The sequence below is a fragment of the Lissotriton helveticus genome, chromosome 2_1 (assembly GCF_964261635.1).
Source record: "Lissotriton helveticus chromosome 2_1, aLisHel1.1, whole genome shotgun sequence".
In the NCBI taxonomy this organism is placed as follows: Eukaryota; Metazoa; Chordata; class Amphibia; order Caudata; family Salamandridae; genus Lissotriton; species Lissotriton helveticus.
In genome coordinates this window covers 1,759,737,537-1,759,765,347 of record NC_136059.1, presented here as the reverse complement: position 1 = coordinate 1,759,765,347, position 27,811 = coordinate 1,759,737,537, and the positions used below count along the sequence as shown (strand labels likewise).

Sequence of the window (27,811 nt, the reverse complement as noted above, 5' to 3'; positions counted from 1 at the left end):
ATCATCAGCATAAAGAGAGATCTTATCCTCCCAATCAGGGGACCACCTCAGCCCACGCACCGTCCTGTCCCATCTAATCCAAGCCGCCAAGGGCTCCAGTGCCAACGCAAATAGAAGGGGCGACAGTGGACATCCCTGTCGTATCCCCCTCTCCAATTCAAAGTCACCGGATTGACAATTATTCACAACCACACGAGCCAAAGGGGCAGTATAAAGCAAACGCACCCATCCGATAAACTCTGGCCCGAAGCCCAGTTTCTCCAACACAGCGAAGAGATATGACCATTCAATCCGGTCAAAGGCCATGGTGGCATCAAGAGACACCAACACGGCGGGTTGTAGCAAGTCACGGGCCTTACCCAAAACGCCATGCAAACGTAGAAGATTAAGTGCAGTGTTACGGCGTGGCATGAAGCCCGACTGATCCGGGTGCACCAAGGTGGAAATCACCTTGACCAACCTGATCGCCAGTAGTTTAGCCAATATCTTGGGCTCTGCATTGAGCAAGGAGATAGGTCTATAGGAAGAGGGGGAGGCACGGGGCTTACCTGGCTTGTGAATCACAACAATATTAGCAATACGCTGATCATAGGGGAGGATTCCGACTTTCTTACTTTTAACAAACATGGCTCTAAGATGCGGCGCAATTTTATGAGCATTCAATTTATAGAGTTCAATTGGAATACCATTGGGGCCTGTCGCCTTCCCTGAGTTGATGCTCCTAATAGCTCCCCCAATTTCGTCATCCGTAATAACGGAATCCATGTTTTTCCGGTCATCATCGGACAACTTAGGCATAATAATATCTCTAATCATCTCAGCATGTTCAGAGCCATCATGTATATCCGACGAAGAATAGACATTTTTATAGTAAGAACCGAAGGAGTCCGCAATCAACTGAGGGTCTGTTAGAGGCTCAGGACCATCACTGTCAAGCTCAGGGACCAACCGAAAAGCGCGATCTCCGCGCTCAAGCCACGCTATAAGCTTACCAGCCCTATCACCATGTTCATAGATCCTACTCTGGACCTCATTATGTTGCGTTACAGCCGACTCCCTAGACAGCCCGTGATATTCATCTCGTTTGAGGCGTAGCTGATGCCGATTCTCAACAGTCGCATCACCGGCGACTCGTTCTTCCAAGCGGACAATCTCCGCTTCAGCCGCATTGATTTCCGCTAAACGTCTCATTTTCTTGCCCGCGATGAGAGAAAACGCCTCTCCACGCAAGACCACTTTATAGGTCTCCCACAACGTCTGGGCCGAATCTACCGTCCCCTGATTATGCTGGAAATAGCGTTCGGAAGCCCCACACAGTTCTTTCTTAATAACTGGGTCTCGAAGATGCCAGGCATTGATGGGTGCAAATCTACCTACCATAGGCTGTCCCAGCTCCACTCGAACCCAAACTGGGGAATGATCGGAGATACCCCTACCCAGATGACGTGCCTCCCTGAATGTGTTGGCCATAGCAGCGGGCAATAGGATGTAATCAAGCCGTGACATAGAGCCGTGTGCCGCCGAGAGATGCGTATAACTCCTAAGTACAGGATTCAAGAGGCGCCAATCCTCAACCAGACCAAACGAGTCCAAGAACTCGGAAAGCCACTGACGCGCCGGAGGAAGCGTTCTCGGCGGGACACGGTCCAAGCTGCCATCCAGAACCGTATTAAAGTCACCACCCAGGACCAGGAGACCAAGTGGGAGCGAGAGGAAAACATTAGCGAGATCCTTAAGTGTCCGATTGGAGGGCCGGGGGAACATAAACAGAAAGGAAAGTAACAGCTTTACCCCTGATCCTCCCGGACACTCCCACATATCTGTCCCGCTGGTCCGACCATGTAGCCTGCGCCTCAAATGGAAAAGCCTTCTTAACCAAGATCCCAACTCCCCTAGAGCCTGTCGTAAACCCCGCATGTGCGATCAATTTATAACCCCCTCTATGAAGGGCCATACAGCGATTGCCCACAAGATGAGTCTCCTGCAGAAGTACCACATCCGACTGACCATGCCCCTTTTAATTTTGTCCCCCAGACCATTCACATTCCAACTCAGCACCTGAATCCCCGATCCCTGATTGGAGCAAGACATTCACCCCACTCCCCCACGCACACTCACATCCGTCAACACCCAATGCAATTCAAACTAAAACCAAAAAACAGCAAACAACCCCCCTCCCTCACTTAGAAGTCTTCCCCCCTCCCTGCACCCCTGCATCAGGACAACGCCCCAACCCCAACTCGCAGTGTGCCTGTCGCCCCGCCCAACAATGGTTACTAAAAGTAGGAAGAGGAGGCGCCTGCCGCACAGCCCCTAACCCATCCCCCCAAAAGGATCGTCCCAAGGAACAAACTTCTTAGTCCAAATCAGTACAATTACATGATAATAAAAGGCCATATCCTCCCCCCGCCCCCCCCGAACACAATCAAAAACCAAGCCAGCGCTCAAGACAGGAGTCTCTCATTCTGGGCCTTGCCGACCATCCTCAGTGTCCTGTCGCTGTTCTCCAGTGTCATCAGGTCTCAGTGTCCAACCAGTCCGATGCCATCTCCGCAGTATCAAAAAACCAAGTTCGCTCATTCGCTGCGACTCGTAGCTTAGCAGGATATAGCATAGAGTATTTAATTCCCTTGTCTCTCAACCTCCGCTTGACTTGGAGGAAACTCTGACGCATCCTCTGTACAGCTTGCGTAAAGTCCGGAAAGAAGGACACGGTAACATTCTCATACCGTAGCGGGCCGTCCGTTCGCGAGGCCTGTAGAATGGCATCACGGTCCCGAAAGTTCAGAACCCTCGCGATCATGGGTCTAGCCGGCGCCCCCACCTTCGGCGGCCCGCCCAGCACTCTATGCGCCCTTTCTACCGTGAAAAACTTGCTGAGTCCCTTAGGCTCCAGGTGGTTAAGGATCAGGTCTTCGACAAAGATCAGGCGTGCGCATTTCCGCATTTTCGGATACACCCAAAATGCGAACGTTGTTGCGCCGATTACGACCCTCCTAATCATCAAGCAGCTGTCTGGTCTCCTCCCGTGCAGCTTGTAAGGCCCGGACCTCTCTCTGGAGATCAGCGGTGTCATTTACCAGGCTCAATGTTTTGATGTCGAGGGATTTCACTTTTTCGCTAGTTTTAGCGTCGTCTGTGCGCAGAAGGTTAATGTCAATCTTAACCAAGTCCAATTTGGTGTCAAGCGCATCCATTCTAGTCACCATAGATGTCTCAATTCTGGTGACGACCTCCATTATGTCTTGCAAGGAAGGCTCGGAGCCGACACTCGGGGAGGTGGTCCCGGTTGCGGGAAGTTGTCTCTGGTCGCTAGGAGATCCCTTAGGGAGCGTATATCTGTCCAGTTTATTGGACTGGACCGATCTCTGGACTCTGCCACCCCTGGTGGAGGGTTTCTCGGAGTCCAATCTCGCCGCCATGGAGGGTGATCAAAGGGGACTCAAGCAAACCAGTCAATTGACATACTAGTTTGCACCTCCGACAATACTTCACACCTCTCCAACGCTCCAAGAACCGGACCAAGGGTGGCTGATTGGTGCAGGGAAAGTCACTTAAAAGCGCCCAACATTTAGAGGTGGGCCCTAGGGATGGTTCCAGGAGGGGGCACCACTTCCGGTAGACACTGCCGCTGTTGTCGCATTAGGTCCCGGCCACATCTGACACCAGAGTCCGCTGCCCAGGCGACGGAGAGGCCCAAAGCTTCGGACGACGATTTGAGGGGGTAGAAGTGCGCCTTTCGAGCCGCAATTTCACCAGGACGCAACGATACTATTCCCCCATCGAACACGGTCCTCGGGTCTCAGGATATGTGGCAGGATAGACGAACGGAGGAACGGGTCTCACGGAGCTACACGATCACGTGGCCATCTTGGTCCTGTGCTAGGCTCCTCCCCCCGTTTTTCAGACTTTTAATCACCTCTTCAACTTTGATTTCTGAAAATTCTGCATTTAGCTTCTTTTTGTTCTTCTGACAGACTATTTGACCCAGTTATTAAGAAATTCTTGAGTAAAATCCTCACTATTGTTTGCATCATCTTTATATAGTTCCGAGAAGAATTCAAAAAAGGCATTTTTAATATCTGCCTCTTCCACCAGTGGTCTAGTACTATTTGTCTCTTGGATGCTTGAGATTTTGTTTTTGGCTAGATGTGTCTTCGTTTTCCAAGCTAGAAGCTTTCCTCATCCCTCCCCATATTGATAATGAGCTAACTTGCTTGCTTCCCACTTCTTCTTGATTCTAGAGTCTAATATGTTTACTAGGTTATTTTTTGCCTTAGTTAGCTCCTTCCTTGTTGATTCTATTATTTCAGTGGATGTCTCCTCATTAATCTTCCTTTCCCACCTGTGTATCTCGCCCTCTAGGTGCTCCTTCTTCTTTATTTCCTTCTTCTTTATTTTATTTCTATAAGCCATTAAACTGATCATTTTTCCCCTAAGGACCGCCTTATAGGCCTCCCATCTGATCTGGCTCAAGGTCTGTTCCTGGTTGAGTTGGAAGTATGTCAAGGTTTCATCTGTAAGAGCCACTAATATATTGTTCTCTGCCAGTATTACCTTATCTAGAGTCCACCTTGTCTGAGGCTTGAGCTTGTTCAATTCCAATATCACTGCGGAATGATCTGACAAATGTTCAGGTAGGTGCCCAACCTTCTTAACTTCCCCCAATAGTACTGTATCTATTAAGAAGTAGTTGATTCTAGAAGTGTCCCAGTTTTTTATTCTTAAAAGTGATCAAATGGTTAGTTGTTTTTTTTTCTTTAAGTCTCCATATATCTATCAGCCCTAGATCCTCTTGGTAGTTTTTGAGGCACCTCCTATTTTAGGCAAGTTGTGACTTTTTTTTGGAGGACTCCTATCTAATACTGGGTCTAACAAAATATTAAAATCACCCCCAAGGATGATGGGGCCCTGGTGCGTCCAGCAGGTATGTGTAAAGCTCCTGCAATGCTGAGGAATCAACCGTATTGGGCCCATAATACCCTCCAATCGTGTTCTATCCTCTATGCGTATGTTCCCAACTGCCCATCTTCCTTTTACATCCACTTTGTGATCCACCAGCTGTGCTTTTGCTGATTTTTTTAATGATAATGATTACCCCTTTAATGCAGCATGTTTGTTTCGTACAGATATAAAAATCTACCCAGCGATGGCCTTTCATTATTCCCTTCCATTCTGATTCCAAGAGATGGGTTTCTTGCAAGATAATTATGTCCCATTCTTTATTTTTTAAATACTCTGAGATCCTTTGCCTTCTTGCTCTAACTCTTAAGCCATTTACATTCCACGTAAGAATTTTAACCCCCATGATTTAAGGTGGTGCGGGCACAGCCCATCTTAGCTTTGCATGACTTGGACCAGAATTTTTTTTATTTTTTTCTCTTTATGCTCCCACACCGTGCACACCACATTGTATACAAACTTCGTGTTCCCCAACCCCCCCCCCCCCCCCTTTTGACCTCCCCTGTGGAGAACCCTCCCTTTATTCTTTGGCAGGCAGCCTAACCTGCCTATTCGAGTATCCTACCCCATGGGCAGATATTTTTACTTTATGGTCCGGCTTTCCGTACCTTGATGGTGTCTATCAGTGATTCAACTTCTTGTGGTTCTTTCAAATCATACATTCGGTTGTCCCACATGAACCTCAGCATTGCAGGAAATTTCATTTGTACTTTGCCCCCAGAGATTTTAATTCCTGCATATATTGACCTAACTGCCACTGGCGGTCTTGTGGTGTTTTAGAAACTTCTGACCTTATTCTGAATGTCCACTCATCTTTTTTATAAGAGCCTGCACTTATCGCCTCTTTTAAAATTCTTTCTTTAAGCGCATAAGTTTTGAAATTTACTAGAATTTTCCTAGGATTTGTCCCGTTTTTGTTTTTTGCAAAAGGATCTCTATGGACCCTTTGTATATCTTCAGAGAGCTCCTCCGTATTTACCCAGGGGAAAAACTCTTTTAGTAGGTTTATTACGAAGACCTTTATGTCCCCTGACTCTTTACCCTCTGGTATGTGTAGGAGTCTCAGATTCTTGCGACGTGCCTGGTTTTCTAGTGACTCGATCTTGCTACGGAGTTCTTTCTCGCTGGTCTGCAGTGCTCCCGTGGATTTCTCATTACAAGTGAGTCTCCTATCTAGCTCTACCATGTTAGATTCCAGTGTGATAACACTTTCCATCATTGAGTTCAACTTGGTCTCCAAAGTCTCGCAAACTCCTTGTATTCTAAGTTGATTTTTTTTTTTGCAAAGCCTGATCTCATTTCCGTGATCAAAATTTCAATTAGTTGGTCCGAATTTCTGACTCCCTCTATGTTCTTTTGAGCTATGGACTGTGTATTCTCCTCGCTGCCTACTTCCTCACTTTGCTCTGGAGTTGCCAGCTCGCTGAAACGGTTGGGGCTATGTGGGATACCAGCCGTTAGAGCATTTTCCGCCACTGTAAGTTGTGGGGCGACTTTTTCTGAGTGGAGCTCTGCGCTCTCCTTCTCAGGGCTTTGGCTTGTTGGGTCTTTTGGGAAAGTGTGGATCACCTTATAGTAAGTACGTAGAGAGGGGGTGATTTTTACTTTTTGTGTTACCACTTTAGTACGTAATGGGTTTACTTTTGGCTCCAGAATTTGTGTGGGTGATACTACTTTGGGTTTTTTCATGATTTTTTAATTTTCTTTCCCACTCTTTTTGTAGTGCTTCTGAGTTTAAGATGGCCCCTGAAGCGTTTCTGTTTCTCAAACAATATCTACCACCACTTTTAGGCAGGGTGCCTACAAGGTCAATAACAAGATCGGGGCTGCAATCACTAGCCAAATTCTCAGTTACAGTAACAAAGGTTTTACCTCTTCCTCTCACCACCTCCTCCTTTAAAGCTCCTTCGTCTACTTTTACTGTAGTACTTCCCCAATAAATGTCAGGTTTTCCACTTACTTGGTTAGCCACAGGGCCCTTCTTCGCTGATTTCCAAGCCTTTTTCCTGTCTTTTTTTTAAAGAATTAGTAGCCCTGCTGCCTTTAGCTTGTTCTCCTCTACCCTCCAGTTCTTCCTCCAGTGGCCTCTCCTCCTCACCGGCCCCCTTGCTGTCTGTAGCCTTTGACCGGTAGGAAATCCTGGTGGCAGCCTTCCTGCTCTGCTTTAGCACTGCCCCAGCTCTGTACAGTGCGCCTTCGGATCGTTCTACTCCTCCAAGGACTGCCACGGGTCTCTGTCCCTGTCTTCCAAGCTGGCCCCCCTTCCTGCCGCGTCCTGCGACTTCACTGCGTCGTAGAACACCGGGATCACCCCCTGCATTCCTCGCCGTCAGAAAGCCGCGTGAGCGCTCCCAGTTGCGTAGTCTGGAGCCGCCCAAACCTGCAGCAGAGTTCAACGAATATTCCGGAGCCAGCGCCGGAGGTGAGTAATGCTACGTTATGCTCCTTTAGATTGCACCTTCTTTTGTCTTTCCTGATGTGCGCAATCTAACATTTCAGATATATACTTCCGAACCTCATTGTACTGCTATTTTCTGCTGATCTGCCCATGGGAACCGGGAGCTCCCGACCGGCGTTCCTATCCAGCCGCCATGTTCTCCATGGATTGGTGAAGGCTTGCCAGCTACCTACACAAAGCTTTGCCAAACCTATGACAAAACATGAAGTGCCAAAAGGCTGGCTTCCATTATCAGACTTACTGGGTTTTCCAATGATTGTTTCATCAGTAGCTGAGGTGGATGTGTTTGACTCTTGAACTCCGACGTAAACTGGCAAAATGCAGTCCTTAAAAATGTCTAGTACTCCAAACACCCAGTGACTGTCCAGTGAATCAATCTTAAAAATGAATTTAATTGGCAACAAAGCTAATGGGCAAAGGATGCTTAACAACCAGAATATTAACGACACAAGTAAACAAAAGCGGAATAAGTTTGACCCCAAGTCGTTCTGTAAACTATTATCCCTAGTGGTAGTAGTGTTAATATTTTGGATAAAGTACATCCTTCTGTACATTATAAGTGTTGCAAATCACCCAGGAGTTCCAGAACCATATAGAGGAACGAGGCCGAAGGCAGAGTTCTTTTATAAGATTATTGAACTCCGAGGGGACCTGCAATATCCTTGTGTACGCCAAGAGGTGTCCCTCCATCAACTTTCCCAAAACTCATTCAACCCTTAAAACCTAGAGCAAGCATGTTTGCATACATGAAGAATGAAAATAAAAGTGTAAAATTGAACACATCAAAGACCTGTTTGATATTTGTTATAAACAAATCAATACAAGTCAGGGTAAAAACAAAAATAAAAGCTGCAGTAGCATGGAATGTGTGGAAACCTGCAGAAAGATTCTAGCTTTTCTCTATCGTTGCTTTAAACAGCTGTTTCAGTTATGCTCCATGGCCTGACCTGCCTTTAATCTCGGCTGCTAGCAGCAGGCATTGTGATGTCAGAACGTGACTGTAATAACTTATAATAGTCTAGTTTTGACGTCTTTCCTTTATAATCGGCGACTGGGTGTGTCACAAGTTGCCTATTATAAAGAAATAACAGTCTGACATTTATACAGGCATAATAGAATCCCATGTATTATGTTAGTACTAGATTCTAATCTAATATGAGAGCCTTACGGTTCTTTTTAAATCATGCCTCAGATCTATGTGGGTAGATTACCTTTCAAATAATTGAGTGATGGGTAGCTATCTTGACAATTCAACCAATATCAAGCCATGGTCTGTCCAGATTTATGTAAAGGTATGTAATCGGTCATTTGTCTAAGTGGATTCTAATAGAAAAAGCCACTTGAAGGCCAATAGCCTATGTAGTGAGTTATTTTGTTTATGATTGTGTAGTGGTTTTGTCACTAGTTTATTATAGTGATGTGCTAGTTTGTCAGTAGGCTTACATTGCTCTTTTATATACGATTTGAGAATCCTATTTAGAATGTTGGGCTTAATTAGTGATGTTATACAAGGACAAGGGAACCCAAAGGTAATTCGGTAGGGACCTTGGGTAGTATCATATTATAGAGAACAGTGGTCCCTATTCTGAAAGAATGGACAAGTGGAGATAATCATACACTAGATAGAAAGTATGTATTTTGTCTAGCCGGACAAGAATTTATTTTATAGTTTATTTAATTTATTTTTCAAAGCTTAATCCTAGTGCATAAGGTGTATTGGTGTCGTCGACACCAATACACCTTATGCACTAGGATTGAGCTTTATTAGAGTGTGCAATGGTGTTTAGAAGTTGATTTATGTCTGTGTAAACTGAGTACAAGTATACAGACCCATTTTGGCTTGCCTTTTGGCCAATCTTTTTCGTTGTTCTGTCTTGTGTTTTGTGGGTCACGGCTGTGCCCACTTGTTATTGACTGTTTCACCAAAGCTACTATTTGAAAACTATTATGAAAATAAATTCTTGTCCGGCTGGACAAAAGACATACTTTCTATCTAGTGTATGATTATCTCCACTTGTCTATTCTTTCAGAATAGGGACCACTGTTCTCTATAATATAGGGCTTAATTAGTGAGCTCCTGTTTTTAATCCATCCTTTTGCATCCTGCCCTCTGTGGGGGCGTTGTTGTTTTTGTTCTAAGCTGATGGAAACATGCTCTAGAACACCCTGGGTATGTCTATTGATGTTTGCTTGGTGTAGGGTAACTGACACCCTTCGCAGGATGTCAGTTTATACATGCACTTAGTGGGATAACTGACCCCTCTTTTCTATGCATGCTTTCTGTGGAGCCATTGCTGGCAATTTTTAGGCCCATTGATTGATGCACTGATGACCATTACTATGTCCCATCATGTAGGATCCCTGTGCATTGTGGAGTTACTGATACTTCTTAATAGTTTAGGTGGTGCGTGCACTTTGAGGGGCCACTCTTCACTAGGCTCATTAATGTATCCGATCCTTCACCAGGCTAGGTAGTTCTTGCATTTATCGTTGCAGCACTTCCAGCAAATAACACGACTCTGTTATGTTATGTTAATTTATTTTTATAATGCGCACAGCTACCCAACAAGGGTTTCCCAGCGCAAGCCAACAGAAGCATAACCGTGATCTAGCATTAGCAATATTGGTTAAAAAAACACGTTTTTAATCGTTTACGAACGTTTGGAAACAGCTTCTCCCTCCTCATTACATCAGGCAAGGAATTCCACATGGTGGGTCCCATAATAAGCCAGAGCTGTTGCGTTTATTTTTCTGTTTTTTCTTATTTCGGTTAGTGTTGCTAGACTTGCTTAACAGCTATCGGTTGCAAAAATGTGTCTTCTGTCGTCACTTAAGTTATTAGGGCTTGGTCATTGGCTTTTCACTTTAGGAATGGACCGTGAAACAGTCCGGTGCTGTCTGGTGAAAACTAGAGTGCTTCCTAGTTTATGTCCTTACATCTTACTATCACCCACCTAAGTCTGCAATCAGTGGCATAGCCAGTGTGTCATGGTCACTAGGACAAGGATGAAATGCTTTCTGGAATGAAATGTGCCCCTGACCATGATTTGAACAGTGTAATACAGAAAAATTGGGGTTCAGTGAGCCCCTTGGGCCTTATAGCCCTGGTGCCTCTGCACGTGTTGCACCACTGGAAGCTAAGCCCCTGCATGCAATCAGTGTGGTTTTGTTTTTTTGTTTATTAATTTACTATGTCTTTATAGTTAATTAAATGTATAAGAAAAACTCTCCTCCGCTGCAAGTTGGCATGTATAAAATGAAATGGTGCATATCAAAATCATCTGATAGAAACTGTCCCTGCCCTGCAAGGTGACATTTTAATGCAACATGGTGCTTGAAATGGCCGAATAAACCCTATATGAAGAGGCTGCTGCCTGCTTAACTACGTTTTCTGCCAGATGTTTTTCCCTTGGAAATCATTTAAATGACTTTTTAATAGTTTGGAGCTCATTTGTCCTTTTATATTTAGTTTGTGTTTTTAAATTTCACTACTTAACCGAGACACCGAGGTACTTAACAAGATGAGTGCTTTACATGTCAAAGAACAAAGAGCAACCTCTGAAATATAACAGAACAAAAAAACAGTAGATCGATGCATAGAACTTGGAAAGGCGGCCTAGTGTCTTTGTTTTACCTAGAACTCGTCGGGTGAATATAGAATACATTAATCCTTTTTGTTTTTTCCCAAGACGCTATGAGGTGAGCAAAAACTTCAAGAAATGTTAAGAAGTAATGTTTCATTCATTTGTGCTTGAAATTGTTTCGATCATTTACGTAATTATTTTTGTGATTTTGCACATGGGCGACAATATTCAGTTTGATTTAGATGAACGACATTCATGACAAAAACTCAAGTCATGCAATTGTCTGTCTTTTCTACTCAACCTTTTATGAAAAGGTAATGATTTGCTATGCTGATAGAGTACCTGATATGAGGAGGAGCCTGTTCCTAACAGTTTAATTTTTGAATTGTCAAAACGAATGTCTAAACAGGTTTCCTTTTTCTCCTAGTGCTATACATCTCAAGGCCTGAATCTTACAAGAGTAACTGTGGTAGATTGTAGCCTGCAAGTGATTTACGATACATTTGTTAAACCAGATAATGAAGTGATAGACTATAACACCAGGTATGTGAATTCTCATGTATAACTCTTCATGAACTGGTGACGGTCATATACAGTTGGTTCTAAATATTTGACCTGGTGTTATTTTTTTTTAGTTATTTTAACATATATCTGTGTTAATATGTGAAATGATTGATCACATGTAGAGTTTAATTCTATGTACGGTGCAAAACATTCCAGTGCTTGCTTATGTTGACGTCCGTGTCTACCCAATCTGTGCAAGCCCGGTCATATTTAGAAATCTGTTCTCTTACAAACTACTTTCATTTCTCTTTCTCATCTAGGATGATGAAAGCAATGGATTGTTTTCTTTTTACCAGTTCTTAGGTTTCATATTCAACAATACAACTCTGGGGGGAGGAGCCTAGCTCGCGGCCGTAATGGTCGCCCTTTAGCTCGGCTCCCGCAGCCCTCCGTCCTGATTGCCTATCCTGTCTTCTATCCTGTCCGGGGACGACACATTTTTGGGGCATTGGAAACATAACGGCTTGTTTGTACTTACCATCCGACCCCGGGGTCTCGGTGTGCAGTGGCTCCGGAGTTGTGGCCTCTGAGAGATCGGGGCCTCTGCGAGACTTGGACCGGGACCTGGCCGGTGGGATCCGACGGCTCTCTGCCCCGACCGAGAGCGAGAACCAGTGTTGGGAGCCGATGTGCGAAGATCCCGGCGGTCCTGACCCGGGCCTGCCCTGGTGGCCGCGCGACCGACGTGGGTGAGAGGCCCGGGGACCTTGGTCTGTGAAGGGGTCTCTCCCCGCCCCTGTTTTGTCCGGCGGCCCTGGTCCTCGGGGCCCGGACTCCGCTTGATTGGGGCACCGGTGCTGGTGCTGGCGGAGACCCGTCTCGGGCGGACATCCTTTTGGCATTGAGGCCGCCCTTGCTGGGACCCCCGGAGCTTGTAAAGTCCTACATTTGAGAACTGTTCTTTCCGGGGGTCTTGGTGAGCGGCGATTGGGCTGATTCACGAAATGGCGGCCGACCCTCTGAAACGAGAATCACCCTGTGGCGGCGGGCCCGTGTTGCCTATTGGTGTGGGGAGCGGAGCTGGTGGACGTGAGCCAACGGTCAGAGATATCCTGGAAGCCCTGAGATCCCTACATGCTTCCCTGGCCCTGGGCGTCTCGGTGGGTACGCCACGATCTGCCGCCATTTTGGGCGGCCATTTCTTCTTGTCGCCCTCATGTTTCGAAGACTTCATTGCCTCGCCCCCCTCGATTGACTTGAGTGTCTCCGCCACTGATCGGAGATCGTGTTGTGTGTCGGTGACTTTGGGGCGCCCTGCTTTTCAAGGTTCGGACCCCGGGGACTTGGATGCTGTACTGCGACCCTGTTCGACATAGTTGCCTGAAACTATTGGTGGACTGCCTCCTGTGCCTGCTTCGATGACTTTGCCTGTGTCTATAATTGGGGCCACCTCGCCCGCTCCAGTGGCGCAACTGAACTCCTGTTTTTCATTGCTCGTGCTGCGATATTTGATGCATCGATACTTTCTGTTTGGACTATTGCTCCCTTGTGGATCTATCTACCCCCCACGTAACTATGCTAGTCACCATTCCACTCGATTATATTCTGATTTCGTATTTAGTATGTGGTTTTACATTGCCATGTGGTGGGTGGGGTTTGTCGCTCGAAAGGGTTGGGGGTGAAATGTACGACTTCCGTTTGATTCCCGGTATACGATTTAATAGCATAATTGTTTTTAATCGTAGAAAGGTGGGAGGTCCCCTTCTCCTAATGTTTTGTGGCGCGTGATGGGGTGTCGTCCTGGTCGGTTTTTGACTGTGCTTGTCTGGTTGGGCGGAGGGCTGCGGCCGCCCGTTCGGATTATGGTTATTCTGCTCCTCCCTCCTGTCTTCTTTTCTCCGCTTTTGTTGCCTTTTTGTCTCTTTCTTCTTTCTTACTTCTCGCTATATTTCGGGGTCTGGTTTAGGGCGACAGGCACGCTGTTTGAAGGGTGGGCCATAGCCTTCTACAGGGGTGCAGGGTGGGACGGGTGGGTTGGGCTCTACTTTTTGTTTGTCTTCTGGTTCTATGGCCCTTTTGTATCTCTTTTTCGTGAGGCCGCGTCTGTCCCGACCTCCTATGGTGTGTTTCGGGTGGGGGGTGTGGCGTCGTTAATCCTCCTGCTATGTTTCGGCTGTCTTTCTCCCCGATCGCCATACCCCCACTTGGGCCGCTACTCCTTCTGTCTCCTGTCTTTCCGTCACGGGGGGCCTGTGTCGGCGTGTCTTCTTCCTTTCGTTTTTCATATTTTCTTATTTTCCTTTTATTGTTTTATTTTGTCTTCCCTCCATTTTCCTTCCCCTTCCCCACTTCGTCCCCCCCCCCCCTTTTTTTTTCCCCCCTTCCTGTGTCCCAGAGGTTACTATGACGGGCTGGTTTTGATGCATTGTTTTTCCGATCCCTCTGTTCTGGCTTGGTAGTGTCTTGGGTGGCGGGCATGTTACGAGGATAATGCTCAGGGGCTGATTGTGTCTCACGTATCCTGATTTTCTTGAATGCATTGTATTGTCCCCCCGATATTTTGCCCCCATGCCCCCTTAATAATGTTGAGGTTGGTTTGGGATATCGGATGCCTCCGTATTGAAAGTGAGCCTGTCATATGTCTTCTCCCCATATTATAAAATTAAGCCTGATTTACTCCTGTGTTTTAGCCCTTTGGTTTCTGTATTTCTTCTCCCCTTCTGCGATTGTACGGCCTCTGCTTTGTATTGATTGATTATGTAATATTTGCCTGGTGACTCCTGATTATTTTGCACATTGCGGCCGGCCGGCTTGGTTGTAGGCCTCGACTTGTCTCTCCTTATGATGTCAATAAAGGTTTTCAAAAAAACAATACAACTCTGTATACGTAATTTCTGATTACTTTTGTTGGGTGGTAGACCTTTCAGTATGTTATTCTTCTTTAAGGCCAAGTTGAGCGTTTTTTTATTTTATTTCAAAGATACTAGTAAGTTTAAACTTTACAGTCACGGTGGTGCTTACAATCAAAACTGTAAGATAGCAATGATCCAGCTAGTAGGCTATTTTCTTATAGTTCAGACATGCAAGATGAGATGCGGGAAACACCAGATACATTAAATCCTGCTGTGATAGTGAGCTTTGACTATCGACTTAGATCCACTTCCAGTCCATGAATGTTAGAAATTGCATTTCTTGTTGACTGAGGTATGCACCCAGGCCAGGCAGGAACCACCACTCTGGTCAGGGCATTCTAGATACACACTAAAAGATAACCTGTGCTCATTGTGGTAGCTTTGAGAAACAAAAAGGAACCCACACTTCACATTTAACACCATGCAATTTTGGTTGAAAAAGAAGATAAACAAAATTTAATATGTTTATCCTGGCAATTAATTGCCTCGTTTTTATTCAATAAAAATCTTTTGTTGACTATTCATAAAGTCTAGAGAAATGACATTGCCTTTCATGTACTAGCCATAAATGTTGCGATGTTTACTTGGTACAACACAACACAGAAAATTAAATCAAAATTCAGTATACAATGTGCAAGAAATTTGAATCAAAATTACATATACAATGTGCAAACATATAAATATTGTGCAAGAAAGTGATAACATATCTCACAACTAGGAGAGAAGAAAAAAATTCAAAATATATTTCAATCAAAACATAATGAATGCTTATTCACAAATATTTGACCATCAAACAGACTATCAGTGTGTCTGTTGAAAACACCACCACCATTCTGTAGAAGTGCTAGTAGGCTACAAGTTCCTAAGCAATTTAACTATGATTCCGGACTAAGGACTTGATCCTGTTTGCCTACGCGTTTCGAGTTTGGGAGGGTTCTTCACAAACTCTCATCAGGGCCAAATGAATTCTTTCCCTCGTTTCTTAGACCTAATAGTGAAAACATAAACCAAATTGTGGACATTTAATATACATTGCTCTACTCAACCTGCCAGGTCCTTCTCATATGTACAACTATAAAAGTGGAACATACCTCAGAGGACTTGAGGTAAGTTCTGCTCTTCCAAAGCAACATTCATGAATTCGTGGAGTCTGTGGGTATTTCTAGAAAAACTTATTTTCACGTAAGGTACAGGTATTGTGCAGTTCTGACAAGTTGAAATGCTAATAAAGCAGAGAAAGAGACAAACAACTGAATGTCTCTTACCTGAATTAAAATGAGGGGAGCCTGTTGGGTTCCTGCTATTTCCTATTTTCTATTCTGGAATTTTTCGCCACTCGTTTTTTTGAAGTACTGAAAAACATGTTGTAAAATAGCCCATTACTCACTTTTGTTCGCTCTATCGCCTTGTGACCCAACATTGTGGGCTGGGGATTCGGGTGACTTACTGCGTTTGTGTCTCGCATTCGTGATGAGGGCGGCTCACGGGCCTCTCAAGAACGTCTTCGTTTACTGAATTTCAAAAGTATGTCCGGTGACTCTTGTTGCTGCACCCAGGTACAGGGATCCTGCATAGATCAACACGGGCACTCCTTATTCACCCTACTATTTTTCATTTGTTCACAACAAACTAAAAGCCGAACGCCGGTTTTAGGCTTTAAATCATTTTGGTGAAAGACGCGCGCAGCGGTGTTTGCAAGCGGCGCGTTTCCACTTCGTGCTTCTAAAGTTGAAAGCACACGTACTGTTGCTTGAGAGACGCGCGGTAATGTTTTAGCAACCCGCTTCCTAGATTGAATAAAAGATAGACGGGGGCGCTTCCAATTTGAAAATATTATAATTGGAGGCTTTAAATCATTTTGGTGAAAGGCGCGCGCAAGGATGTATACAAGCGGCGCGTTTACACTTTCAGCTTTTAAAGTTAAGTGTGTGCAGACGCACGTACTGTTACTTGGGAGCCGCGCGGTATTACTTTAACGACCCGCTTCCAAGATTGAATATGCGGAAAACGGGAGCGCTTCCTGCTTAAAAATATTATGATTAAAGTCTCTTCATTACTGAGGCACAGGAACTGTTTCTTCTCATATCGACTCTAAGTCAGTCAGACTGCACATACCTGAGGGTTTGGCTCGCCTTCCACTTCCTCATTCCATCACACAGAGGGAGAGGGGAATTCACTTGCACTGGCCTATCTAAAAGGTTCACTTTTTTCTCGACCAATCGCTAGTGGCGCGAATTGGTTTACCGAACCAGTGCATTATGGGATTTGAAGTGTAGATTGCCGTTCACCACTCAAAGTCTGGTGATTTCACTAATTGAGTTCAGACCAGTGTTTATGGTGTCAAAGCGAAGTATCAGATAGGCCTCTTTTCGCAACAACGCCTTCTCCACATTAGGCGATTTGTGCTGTGGGTCCATCCCGGCTAAAACTGTCCATTTGAAATCCGTCTCTTTGTGGTCTGCAGCCAAAAAATGCTCAACCATTGGGGCATTTTGCACTTTTCTCTTTAGTCGTGAACGATGTTGTTTTATCCTAACATTTACTTGCTGACATGTTTTTCCTATATACAATTTGTTACATGCACACAGAATCCCATAGATGACATTTTTGCTTTTGCAGTTTGTATGTAAACTGTGTCTCCATTTCCTACCATTATGGCAAAATTCATCTCCTTCTACAACATTATTGCAGGCCACACAAGTGCCACATTTGCGGTGGCCTGTGATGGGTTTAAGATTCCATTTTGTCAACAGGTCACTTTTTGGTTTCTGTATGTAACTGTCTGCTCGAATGATCTGTTGGCCGACACTCTGATTTTTCCTCATTGCAAAGATTGGCCTTTGTAGTGGGAATTCCAATCCCTCCAACAAATGCCAATTGCGCAGTATAATTTGGCGAAATTTGTTCGTGTGAACTCCATAGGTGGTAACACAAACAAGTTTCTCCAACTCCTTTTTGGCTTTTACTTTCAACAATTCTTCCCGTGGTGTGAAGCATGCCCTTTTCTTTGAATGCTTCAAAAGCTTTTTAGGGTAACCTCTTTTTTCTAATTCCTCACAGAAATTGTCTGCATGTGCATTGAACTCATCGAGTTCAGAACAATTGCGTCTAATCCTGAGGAGTTGACCATAAGGAAGGTTCTCTTTTAAACACTGCGGATGTGCGCTTTTATAGTGTAAGATGGTATTTTTGTCTGTTGCTTTCTTGAATAGGGTAGTGGTGAATTTACCCCCTTCCGTGCAAACTGCCACATCGAGGAATGTCATTCTTTGATTGCTGCAATCAATGGAAAATTTAATATCTGGATGTCTCAAATTCAGCCATTCATAAAAGGACATGAGCTCGGTCTGGCTCCCCTGCCACAGGAGCCAGACGTCGTCAATATACCTCATCCATTGCTTGATGTTTGTGCTGTAAGGATTGTCATTATAAATGAATTTCTCCTCATATTGTGACATGTACAGCACCGCCATCTCAGGAGCATAGGGACAACCCATGGCCGTGTCCTTGACCTGCACAAAAAATTCATTTTCAAATTTAAAGTAATTACTTTTCAGTGTAATTTGGGCCAAAGATAGAATAAATGCGGTTGGAACTCTATGTGGTCTTTCACGTTGTTCTAAATAGATTTCCATGACCTCGAGGGCCTCCCCTTGGGGAATCTGAGTATAAAGAGAGGTGACTTCTAGCGTTACCATCAATTGTGTTTCTGAGTCAAAAGTCATGTCATTGAGTTTATTGATGAAATCGATGGTGTCCCTTAGGTACGATTTGACCTCAGGTAGAAAAGGCTTCAGGAAAAAATCAATATATTTTGATGCCGGCTCCAGGACTGAATCACAACCGGAGACGATTGGTCTGCCTGGGGGTGCCGTGTCGTCCTTATGAATTTTTGGAAGAAAGTAAAGAACAGGTGTTCTTGGTGACTTTTTATTTAAGAATTCCAATTCCTTTGGGCCCAAGAAGCCACTTTCAAATGCCTCCTTGGTAATGCTCTCTAGACTTTATGAATAGTCAACAAAAGATTTTTATTGAATAAAAACGAGGCAATTAATTGCCAGGATAAACATATTAAATTTTGTTTATCTTCTTTTTCAACCAAAATTGCATGGTGTTAAATGTGAAGTGTGGGTTCCTTTTTGTTTCTCAAAGTATCTTGGGCCCTTACCCCACTTCTGTCCATATGGGCCAAACTCTTTTTTGATAGAAAGCATTGTGGTAGCTTGGCACCAAGAAGTCGGGCTTATCCAAAGAGGCAATGTGTATTTGTGCAACATAAACATACAGGAACGCAATGAATACACAACAAAGACTCCACACAGTTATATAAGAAAAAGGGTACTATATTATAAACTAAACAAGACCAAAAGTGGCAATAATCTAATGTATAGAAGTTGAGAGAGTGTATTTTAAAGAAATGCTGTAAAGCGCTTAGAAGCAAGTAGCGCAAAAATGTTTACTTTAGGTTATGCTGGAGTGTGACAAAGTCAAAGTTCGGGGTGACCTCGTGGAACCGCAGGCCAGTTACAGGACCCACACAGGCCACACAAGTACCTTTCCTGGTCGCAAGCAACAAAATGCGTATGTGTTCTCCATGCAGTGAAATGCGTATGTGTTCTCCATGCAGTGAAGGCAATGCATCTGTTCATATTCACGCAGTCTGATTGATGCGTCAAAGTCGAGCCTCGCAGTCTGGACCTTTAATTGGCGCTGCGTCGTAATCAAACCTTGTAGTCTGGTTCTGGGTTGTCATCAACCCGCGCAGGGCTGTCTCCAGATCGACTCGCGTCAAAGGGCACTGCTTTGGTTGTGATTGGCCTAGTGGTGACTGTGCATTGATTTTGTAGCAACACAGCTGCAGAACCCACATCTGAGGCCCAGAACTGGAGAGGGCATCTCAATCAAGGGTAGGACTCACAGATGGCCAGTCCAGCAGCACCAGCAGAATTGCAAGAAGTCTTTTGTGTCCCTGAGACTTCAGAAAATAGGAGGCAAGCCCTTGGAGATCACTTGGAGGGAAGGCAGATTCCAGTTCTCCTTCAGCACAGTCAGGGAGCAGTAGGCAGCAGGGCAGCACAAGAGAAACGCAGGTCTTCCAAGTCTGCAGCCCAAAGATAAGTCCTTTTTAGCAGCAAAGCAGTCCTTCTGACCTAGTGTCAGTTCAATATCCAGATGTGTCAGATTTTAGGGGGTCAGAGACCCAGTACGTATACCCAAAACTGCCTTTGATGTGGGGGATGCCTTCAAATCAGCTCTCTGAAGTCCCCAAGTATCCATTTAAACCCATTCCTGTCTGAGGGGGTGATCAATCCTTTGTGTTGGGACAGGACAGCCTATTAAAGTGAAGTGTTAGTCTCTCCCTTCCATCTTGGCCAGGCCATCAGAATGCAAATGTACATAGATGGGTACTCATACACACCTATCCTTCCTGTGTTGTGGAGGGAATGCACAAAGTGCAGCTGTCATCCAGCCCAGATGTGTATTGGAGACAAGCTTCAAAGCAAACAGAGTTATAAGCACAGAGAAATGTCAGTTTTCTAAAAGTGGTTGTTCTAAAATAGTAATGGAAAATCACAGTTTACAGTAAGGAGGAGATTCCATTACCATTCCAAACATGAAAAAGCTACTCTACTCTGAAAAGGAAAAAGCTACTCTACTCTGAAAAGGAACTACATCTTAAAAATGTATTAGGGAAATACAAATGCTAACATATGAGAGGAGTAGGCCTCAGTGGTGAAAAACAAAATAGGCTGCTTGTCATTACCAGGACATACAAAACATACCAGTACATGTCCTACCTTTCATTTACATAGCACCCTGCGCTTTGGGCTTCCTAGTGCCTTCCTTGGAGCTAACGTATGTGTAATAAAACAGGAGTTTCAAGCTTGGCAAGTAGATTCAAATGCCAAGTCGTAGTGGCAGTAATCTGCACTTGCAGGCCCCTTCAGTGGCAGGCCTGAGACAGGTTTAAAAGACTACTTATGTGAGTGGCACAATCAGTGGTGCAGGCCCACTAGTGGCATTTAACGTGCGGGCCCTGGGTATATGGTATACCACTTTACAAGGGACTTTAAATATGCCAAACAGGCGTAAACCAGTTATGCCATGTTTAGAGGTGAGAGCACATGCACTTTAGCAGTGGTCAGCAGTGGTAAAATTCCCAGTGTCCTAAAGCCAAGAAAAGATGGTCCGGAAAAAAAGGAGGAAGACAATAACTTTGGGGTGACCCTTCTTAGAGGGCCATTCTCCCTCAATGAGTAAGGAGGATGTGGCACAAAGGAGAATATAATTCTGTAGCAGCAGGCTTTGTCAATCTGAAACAGTTAATCTACATTCACAAAAAAGTACTAAAGGAGACTCCCTCAACCCCAGAATTGTTGGATATGTTTTGGCAAGGCTGTTTGTAGGTCTGACCTTTTCAAACCACTTTAGCTTTCTTTTGCGAGACAATTATTTTTCAGCAAATAATAATGTACATACAGAGAGGCCTTTGTTTAGGCTTCAAGTATTGGTCAGTTAAATTGTCATTCACATTTTGCTTCCACTCACCAAAGCATGCGTTAAAGGTCAGTCGGGCAGCTCGCTTTTCCTATCAGCTCCCGTCACTTGAGGTGCTTGAATAAAGCCTGCTTACATTTTTCAAATGCACCTAAATAGTTCCTTCTTCAGTGACCATAGTGGCTCACACTGTGATTATTTATATATATATATATGTATGTGTATATATATATATATATATATATATGTCACTGAAAAAACCATAGGTTTCACACCAGTTATAGTTAGCTGAACATTTTACTCGTACAAAACCATTGAAATTCCCACGTTATAGTTAGTTGGACTCACTATAACTCAGAAAATAAATATATAATTAATTATAATGAACTTATAATAAACTATAATAATGTCACTGACCGTGTCATGAATGATGTAATATGTGACATCATCAGCAGTGGATTGCGGGCGCGCGAGTTATAGTGAATTTCAAAGGTTTTTTAAATGCTAATTCCTAAGTATAACGAGTGTGAAACCTATGGTTTTTTCAGTGAATTTCAAAGGTTTTTTGAAAGCTAATTCGTAACTATAACGAGTTTGAAACCTACGGTTTTTAAAGTGAATTATTAATTTTTTAATAGCTATTTTTCATAGCTATTAATTATTTTATATATTTTTTTAATTATTCAAATATTCTTTATTTTTGTAATATTAATTTTTCAATATATTTTTCCTATGTTTTTTTTATTTTTATTTTTTAACTCCGGAGCGCTCAGGGTGCGCGTACCCTGTAAACGTACACGTAGCGTAAGCGCTATTCCCGCGAGCGAAAAAAATATAATTATGTATTTAAAGCAAATAATAATGCAAGACATTCAGTGGCATACTCATGAAAGTAGTATTTTGATTTTAAATAACCGTATTTTAACTTTAAACACATTTCTGAAAATCAAGTAAAACTTCATTCACACACGCCGCGTAAGCGCCCCCGGAAATGCCTCCGTAATCGCCTACGTACGTGCTGCGTTAGTGCACCCGGAAGCGCTCCGTAGCGTAAGCGCGTCAAGCCATGTGACCTTAAAACAACACTTTTCATTGGTTCATAAGTTGTTTTTTTTTTTTCCAAATATTGAAAGCCCCCACCTATTTCCCTCACTACCACTTTGAACTTGGAGAGAGCAAGAGCTGTTCCCTGGTTCTTCTGCAGCATCTTGTCTTTTTCTGAAGAATGGCTGGAAGACAGACAACCTCCAGTGACTCTGATGAAGAGTTTGTGCCAGAGGACCCTCCTCGGCGCAAAGTCAAAGAACATTACATTTGGAATTTTTTTACCTTCCCCGAAGGTGAAAAGGTGAATGCGGCGAAGGTGTGCTGCAAAATATGTGGCACCACCTTGTCACGTGGTTCAATGAATGTGCACTGCATAAATGAATGGATAAAATGACTGAATGAAGGGTAGAAAGTGACTGAGGGAACAAATGACAGCAGGGGAGTGAGTGAGGGTGAGTTGATGACAGGGATGGAAGGTGAGTGAGGGTGAGTGAAGGGGGAGTCACAGAGTGAGGGGATGGAGGGAGGGAGGGTAATATAGAGTGAGGGAAGAGGAGTGATGAAGTTAGAGGACAGAGGGACTGAGAGAAGGAGTGAGTGAAGTGGAGTACGGTGAGAGTGTAGTGTAGTTCCTATATTCCCAATAGGCTCTGCGCATTGGATTAATATATTCAGCAGTATAGACGTAGGACTGAGGTCAACTAGGTCTCTACTGACTATATTAGACTTAAGGTTTGCCAGCTAGCTCAGAGGTCACTAGAAACTTTCTCGAATGTTCAAGAAGGAATTAACTTTCCTGATTAGACAAGAAGGAATTAGCTTCCGACAACCATATAACATGACAACTTTGCTCCCTCAGAATAAGAGTATCTCTAGAGTCGTGTGAAAACAATAGACGGCTATTTCACTCAGTCAAGTGTGCATACTTAGTTTCAGCAGAGTGCAGAGAAAAGAGAGACGGGCGTTTTCAATAAAAGATGTTATTTATTGAGCAGTCTTCTTTCTCATGCAAGAGAAATGAATTGCCACGATTGCAATACTCATAGTAAAGTAAAGTGCGTACAGTAAAAGGTGATTATAAAATAATACTGTAAAAGCATTGATATGGTTTCTTAGCCATATGATACTTTAAAATAGATAATATATATATACATATATACATTGACTAACGTACTCAACTGGTGCTTCTAAATACGCCTACCCCTGTGTACCTGACCTAAGCCTAATACGTGGGAAGGAGTAAATAAGTAGCAGTTTAAGTTAAGTTTGTTTTTGCCAAGAATCTGACTCAAGAATTCTCTTCAAGGGTTTAGTCAGTTCCGTACCTGGGTAATTAGAAAGCAGGAGGTCTTGTATCTCTCTCTCAGGACTCGATATCCCAGTAACCCGCGAAGGTATCTGGAAACACCGGAGCTGGATTTCTCGGCAGGAGAAAAGACAGCGTCTCTTTCAGTGCGTCAAAAAGGAGGGGCAGCGTCCGTGGGCTCTCGCATCAGCTGGGCTCTCGGGCAAGTAGATCGCTGCTCTGCTCCAAAACCACCACCGTGTGTTTGCTTAAGGGAACGTTGGTATATTTATACCTGAAAGGTGCCGGGTTTGACGTAAGGTTGGACATAAGACGTCAATAAAGATGTCACTAAGAACTGGCCGTTCTTACAGTGCTTTACAAGAGTTCTAGGACAAAATCAAAACAAAAGCAAGGGGGATTTCCCAGGTTGCTGGAGGTTTGGTTTGTTTAGAGAACTCGTTGTGCTTTCTAGGAGGCCAGGGAAGTAGCCTTGCTTAATGTGACTGCATGGGCTACGACTAATATGGATATGATTCCTTATGCCGTTATAGGGATATTATTGATTATAGCCGAACAAGGGCATAAAATAGAAATATCGATTTAGGTTCCTAGATAAAAACACAATAGAAGTTTTTTTTCCAAATATTGAAAGCCCCCCACCTTTTTCCCTCACTACCACTTTGAACTTGGAGAGAGCAAGAGCTGTTCCCTGGTTCTTCTGCAGCATCTTGTCTTTTTCTGAAGAATGGCTGGAAGACAGACAACCTCCAGTGACTCTGATGAAGAGTTTGTGCCAGAGGACCCTCCTCGGCGCAAAGTCAAAGAACATTACATTTGGAAATTTCTTACCTTCCCCGAAGGTGAAAAGGTGAATGCGGCGAAGGTGTGCTGCAAAATATGTGGCACCACCTTGTCACGTGGTGACCCAACCAAAAAATACAGCTTTGGTAATGCCACTTTAATCAGGCATGTTGAGAGGAGACACCCCAACAACTATGCGAAGGAGAGTGTCCGGGACCTGGCACGCAATCGTCCAACAGATGGCGGCAGCACCTCGACTGGTGGAGCAACACCTTCTGGTAGACAAGGTGCAAGATTAATTCCCAGCGTGCAGCCGGTCTTTGCAGGTCTGAAATTTCTGTGCAAGGACTGCGATGAATTGATTTGCTATGGGGAGCAGAGCGTCAAACTTATTGTTCATAGAAAACAAGAACACCACTGCTCCACCCACCACTAATTTTTCCCCTTTTTTTTGCTCCTGTTGAGCAGTTTTGGATTCCCTGGTTTTGTTTTTCTCCCCAAAAAATCCCCAAAAAGTATAAAATCGTTCTGAAAAAGTATTAGAAAAATATATAAAAACGAAAAAAGAAAAAAAAGTTTTTAGAACTACCTCCAATTCTCCAAAAAGAGCTATATTCCTTATATATTCTCTTTTTTTTTCAATGAATGTGCACTGCATAGATGAATGGATAAAATGACTGAATGAAGAGTAGAAAGTGACTGAGGGAGCAAATGACAGAAGGGGAGTGAGTGAGGGTGAGTTGATGACAGGGATGGAAGGTGAGTGAGGGTGAGTGAAGGGGGAGTCACAGAATGAGGGGATGGAGGGAGTGAGGGTAATATAGAGGGAGTGAGGGAAGAGGATTGATGAAGTGAGAGGACAGAGGGACTGACAGAAGGAGTGAGTGGAGTGGAGTACGATGAGAGAGAAAAGGAAAATCAGTGAGGGAGCGAAGGAAGGTACGACAGGGGAAGGGAAGTGAAGCAGGGGGACTGAAAGAAGGTGAGTGTGGGAGGGGAGTGAAGGGAAGGGGAGTGAACATGGGGAATGAGGATAAGTGAGGGAAGCGGAGTAAGGGAACAGGGGTGAGGGAGGGTAAGAGAAGAGCAGTGAGGTTGAGGAAAGAGTGGTGATAGAGGGTGGATAAAGGCAAGTGAGCGTGAGACAAGGGGAGTGAGGAGACAGAGGGAGTGAAGGAAAGAGTAAAAGAAGGGGACAGAGAGGGAGCATAGAAAGGTAAGTGAGGGAGTGTAGGTGAGTTAAAGGGAGTGAGCATGAGGGAAGGGGACTGAGAGTGAGGGGACGTAGGTAGTGCGGCTAAGAGGGAGTGAGGGCAGGAGAGTGAGGATGTGACAGGACAGAGGGAGTGAGAGAAGGAGTGAGTGAAGTGGAGTAAGGTGAGTGAGGGAAGGGGAATTACTGAGTGAGCGAAGGAAGGGAATAGAGGGGAAGAGGACTGAAGCATAGGTACTGAGAGAAGGTAACTGCGGGAGGAGAGTGAGGGGAAGGTGAGAGAAGGATGGGGAATGAGGGGTAGTGAGGGAACCGAAGTAAGGGAACGGGGGAGGCAGGGTGAGAGAAGGGCAGAGAGCGTGAGTAAAGAGGGGTGAAAGAGGGTGGATAAAAGTGAGTGAGGATAAGACAAGGGGAGTGAGGGGATAGAGGGAGTGAAGGAAGAAGTGACAGAAAGGGACTGAGTGAGGGAGCAAAGAAAGGTAAGTGAGGGATTGTGGGTGAGTTATAGGGAGTGAGAGTGAGAGGACGGAGAGAGTGAGGCTAAGAGAGTGAGGGAAGGGGAGTGAGGATGTGAGCGGACAGTGGGAGTGAGAGAAGGAGTGAGTGAAGTGGAGTAAGGTGAGGGAAGGGGAATGAGTGAGGGAGCGAAGGAAGGGAAGAGACGGGAAGGTAAGTAAAGCAGGGGGTCTGAAAGAAGGTGAGTGTGGGAGGGGAGTGAGGGAAAGGGGAGTAAACATGGGGAATGAGAATAAGTGAGGGAAGCGGAGTAAGGGAATGGGGGTGAGGGTGGGTGAGAGAAGAGTAGTGAGGTTAAGGAAAAGAGTGATGAGAAAGTAAATTTTGTTTGTCAAACTTACCTTATAAGTAATGTAAACTTAATTACATATTTTTAATACATTTAATATCTGTGGAAGAGGGGAAAGAAACATTACTTATAATTTTTATAATATTTATTTCAAAATACAAGAGACAAGGCAGGAGATTAAAAGTCATAAAAGGATACTAAGATAAAGTAGGAGTGAAGGACACAGAAAGGGAAACAAAGGAATTGTGAAGGACAGAGTGAAAAAGAAATATAGGGAGAGCAAATTACTAAGAGGATAATGAGGCGGATAGCTTCAGTGACAGGAAGAGAGGGAGAGAGAAATGAACTGAAGGTGAGTAAGATACTAAAGGAATCTGAGTTATGAAAACTAAAGGAGGAAAGGGGAGTGAGTGACAGGGAAGGAGGAGTGAGGGGGGATTCACGACAATGAGGGATGGAAGGTGAGTGAGGGTGAGTGTAGGGGGGTAAGAGAGTGAGGGGACAATGGGAGTGAGGGTAACCGAGGGAGTGAGGTAAGAGGAGTGAGGAAGTGAGAGAACAGAGGGACTGAGAGAAGGAGTGAGTAAAGTGGAGTAAGGTGAGTGAGGGAAGGGGAATGACTGAGGGAGCAAAGGAAGGAAAGAAGGGAAGTGAAGCAGAGGGACTGTGAAAAGGTGACTGCGGGAGGAGAGTGAGGGGAAGAGGAGTTAAGGATGGGGAATGAGGATAAGTGAGGGAACCGGAGTAAAGGAACGGGGGTGAGGGAGGGTGAGAGAAGGGCAGTGAGGTTGAGGAAAGAGTGATAGAGGGTGGATAAGGGCGAGTGAGTGTAAGACAAGGGGACTGAGGGAGTGAGGACATAGAGGTAGTGAAGGAAAGAGTGAGAGAAAAGGACTGAGTAAGGGAGCAAAGAAGGGTAAGTGAGGGGGTGTGGGTGAGTTATAGGGAGTGAGCGTGACGGAAGAGGAGTGAGAAAGTGAAGGGACGGAGAGAGTAAGGCTAAGAGAGGGAGGGAAGGGGAGTGAGGAAGTGAGAGGACGGAGTGAGAGAAGGAGTGAGAAGTGGAGTAAGGTGAGTAAGGGAAGGGGAATGAGTGAAGGAGCGAAGGAAGGGAAGAGAGGGGAAGGGAAGTAAAGCAGGGGATCTGAAAGAAGGTGAGTGTGGGAGGGGAGTGAGGGAAAGGGGAGTAAACATGGGGAATGAGAATAAGTGAGGGAAGCGGAGTAAGGGAACGGAGGTGAGGGTGGGTGAGAGAAGAGTAGTGAGGTTAAGGAAAAAAGTGATGAGGAAGTACATTGTGTTTGTCAAACTTACCTTATAAGTAATGTAAACTTAATTACATATTTTTAATACATTTAATATCTGTGGAAGAGGGGAAAGAAACATTACTTATAATTTTTATAATATTTATTTCAAAATACAAGAGACAAGGCAGGAGATTAAAAGTCATAAAAGGATACTAAGATAAAGTAGGAGTGAAGGACACAGAAAGGGAAACAAAGGAATTGTGAAGGACAGAGTGAAAAAGAAATATAGGGAGAGCAAATTACTAAGAGGATAATGAGGCGGATAGCTTCAGTGACAGGAAGAGAGGGAGAGAGAAATGAACTGAAGGTGAGTAAGATACTAAAGGAATCTGAGTTAGGAAAACTAAAGGAGGAAAGGGGAGTGAGTGACAGGGAAGGAGGAGTGAGGGGGATTCACGACAATGAGGGATGGAAGGTGAGTGAGGGTGA

The 27,811-nt window shown here is 44.4% G+C and overlaps 1 protein-coding gene across 4 annotated transcripts in view; it reads left to right on the top strand.

Moving 5' to 3' along the window:
• Positions 1–27,811, top strand: part of LOC144818885 (RNA exonuclease 1 homolog) — a 1,142,074-nt gene that overhangs the window by 839,810 nt on the left and 274,453 nt on the right. For 2 of the 4 annotated variants that reach the window (XR_013607172.1, XM_078676714.1), the window contains one exon: positions 11,432–11,547. Coding sequence is in view for 1 of the 4 variants with exons in the window: in XM_078676714.1 (XP_078532840.1) it covers positions 11,432–11,547 (116 nt within the window). In the remaining 3 variants the exon portion in view is untranslated. Of the gene's footprint in view, positions 1–11,431; positions 11,548–27,811 lie in introns of those variants that run through there. The other 2 variants (XR_013607173.1, XM_078676715.1) reach the window with 1 other exon arrangement.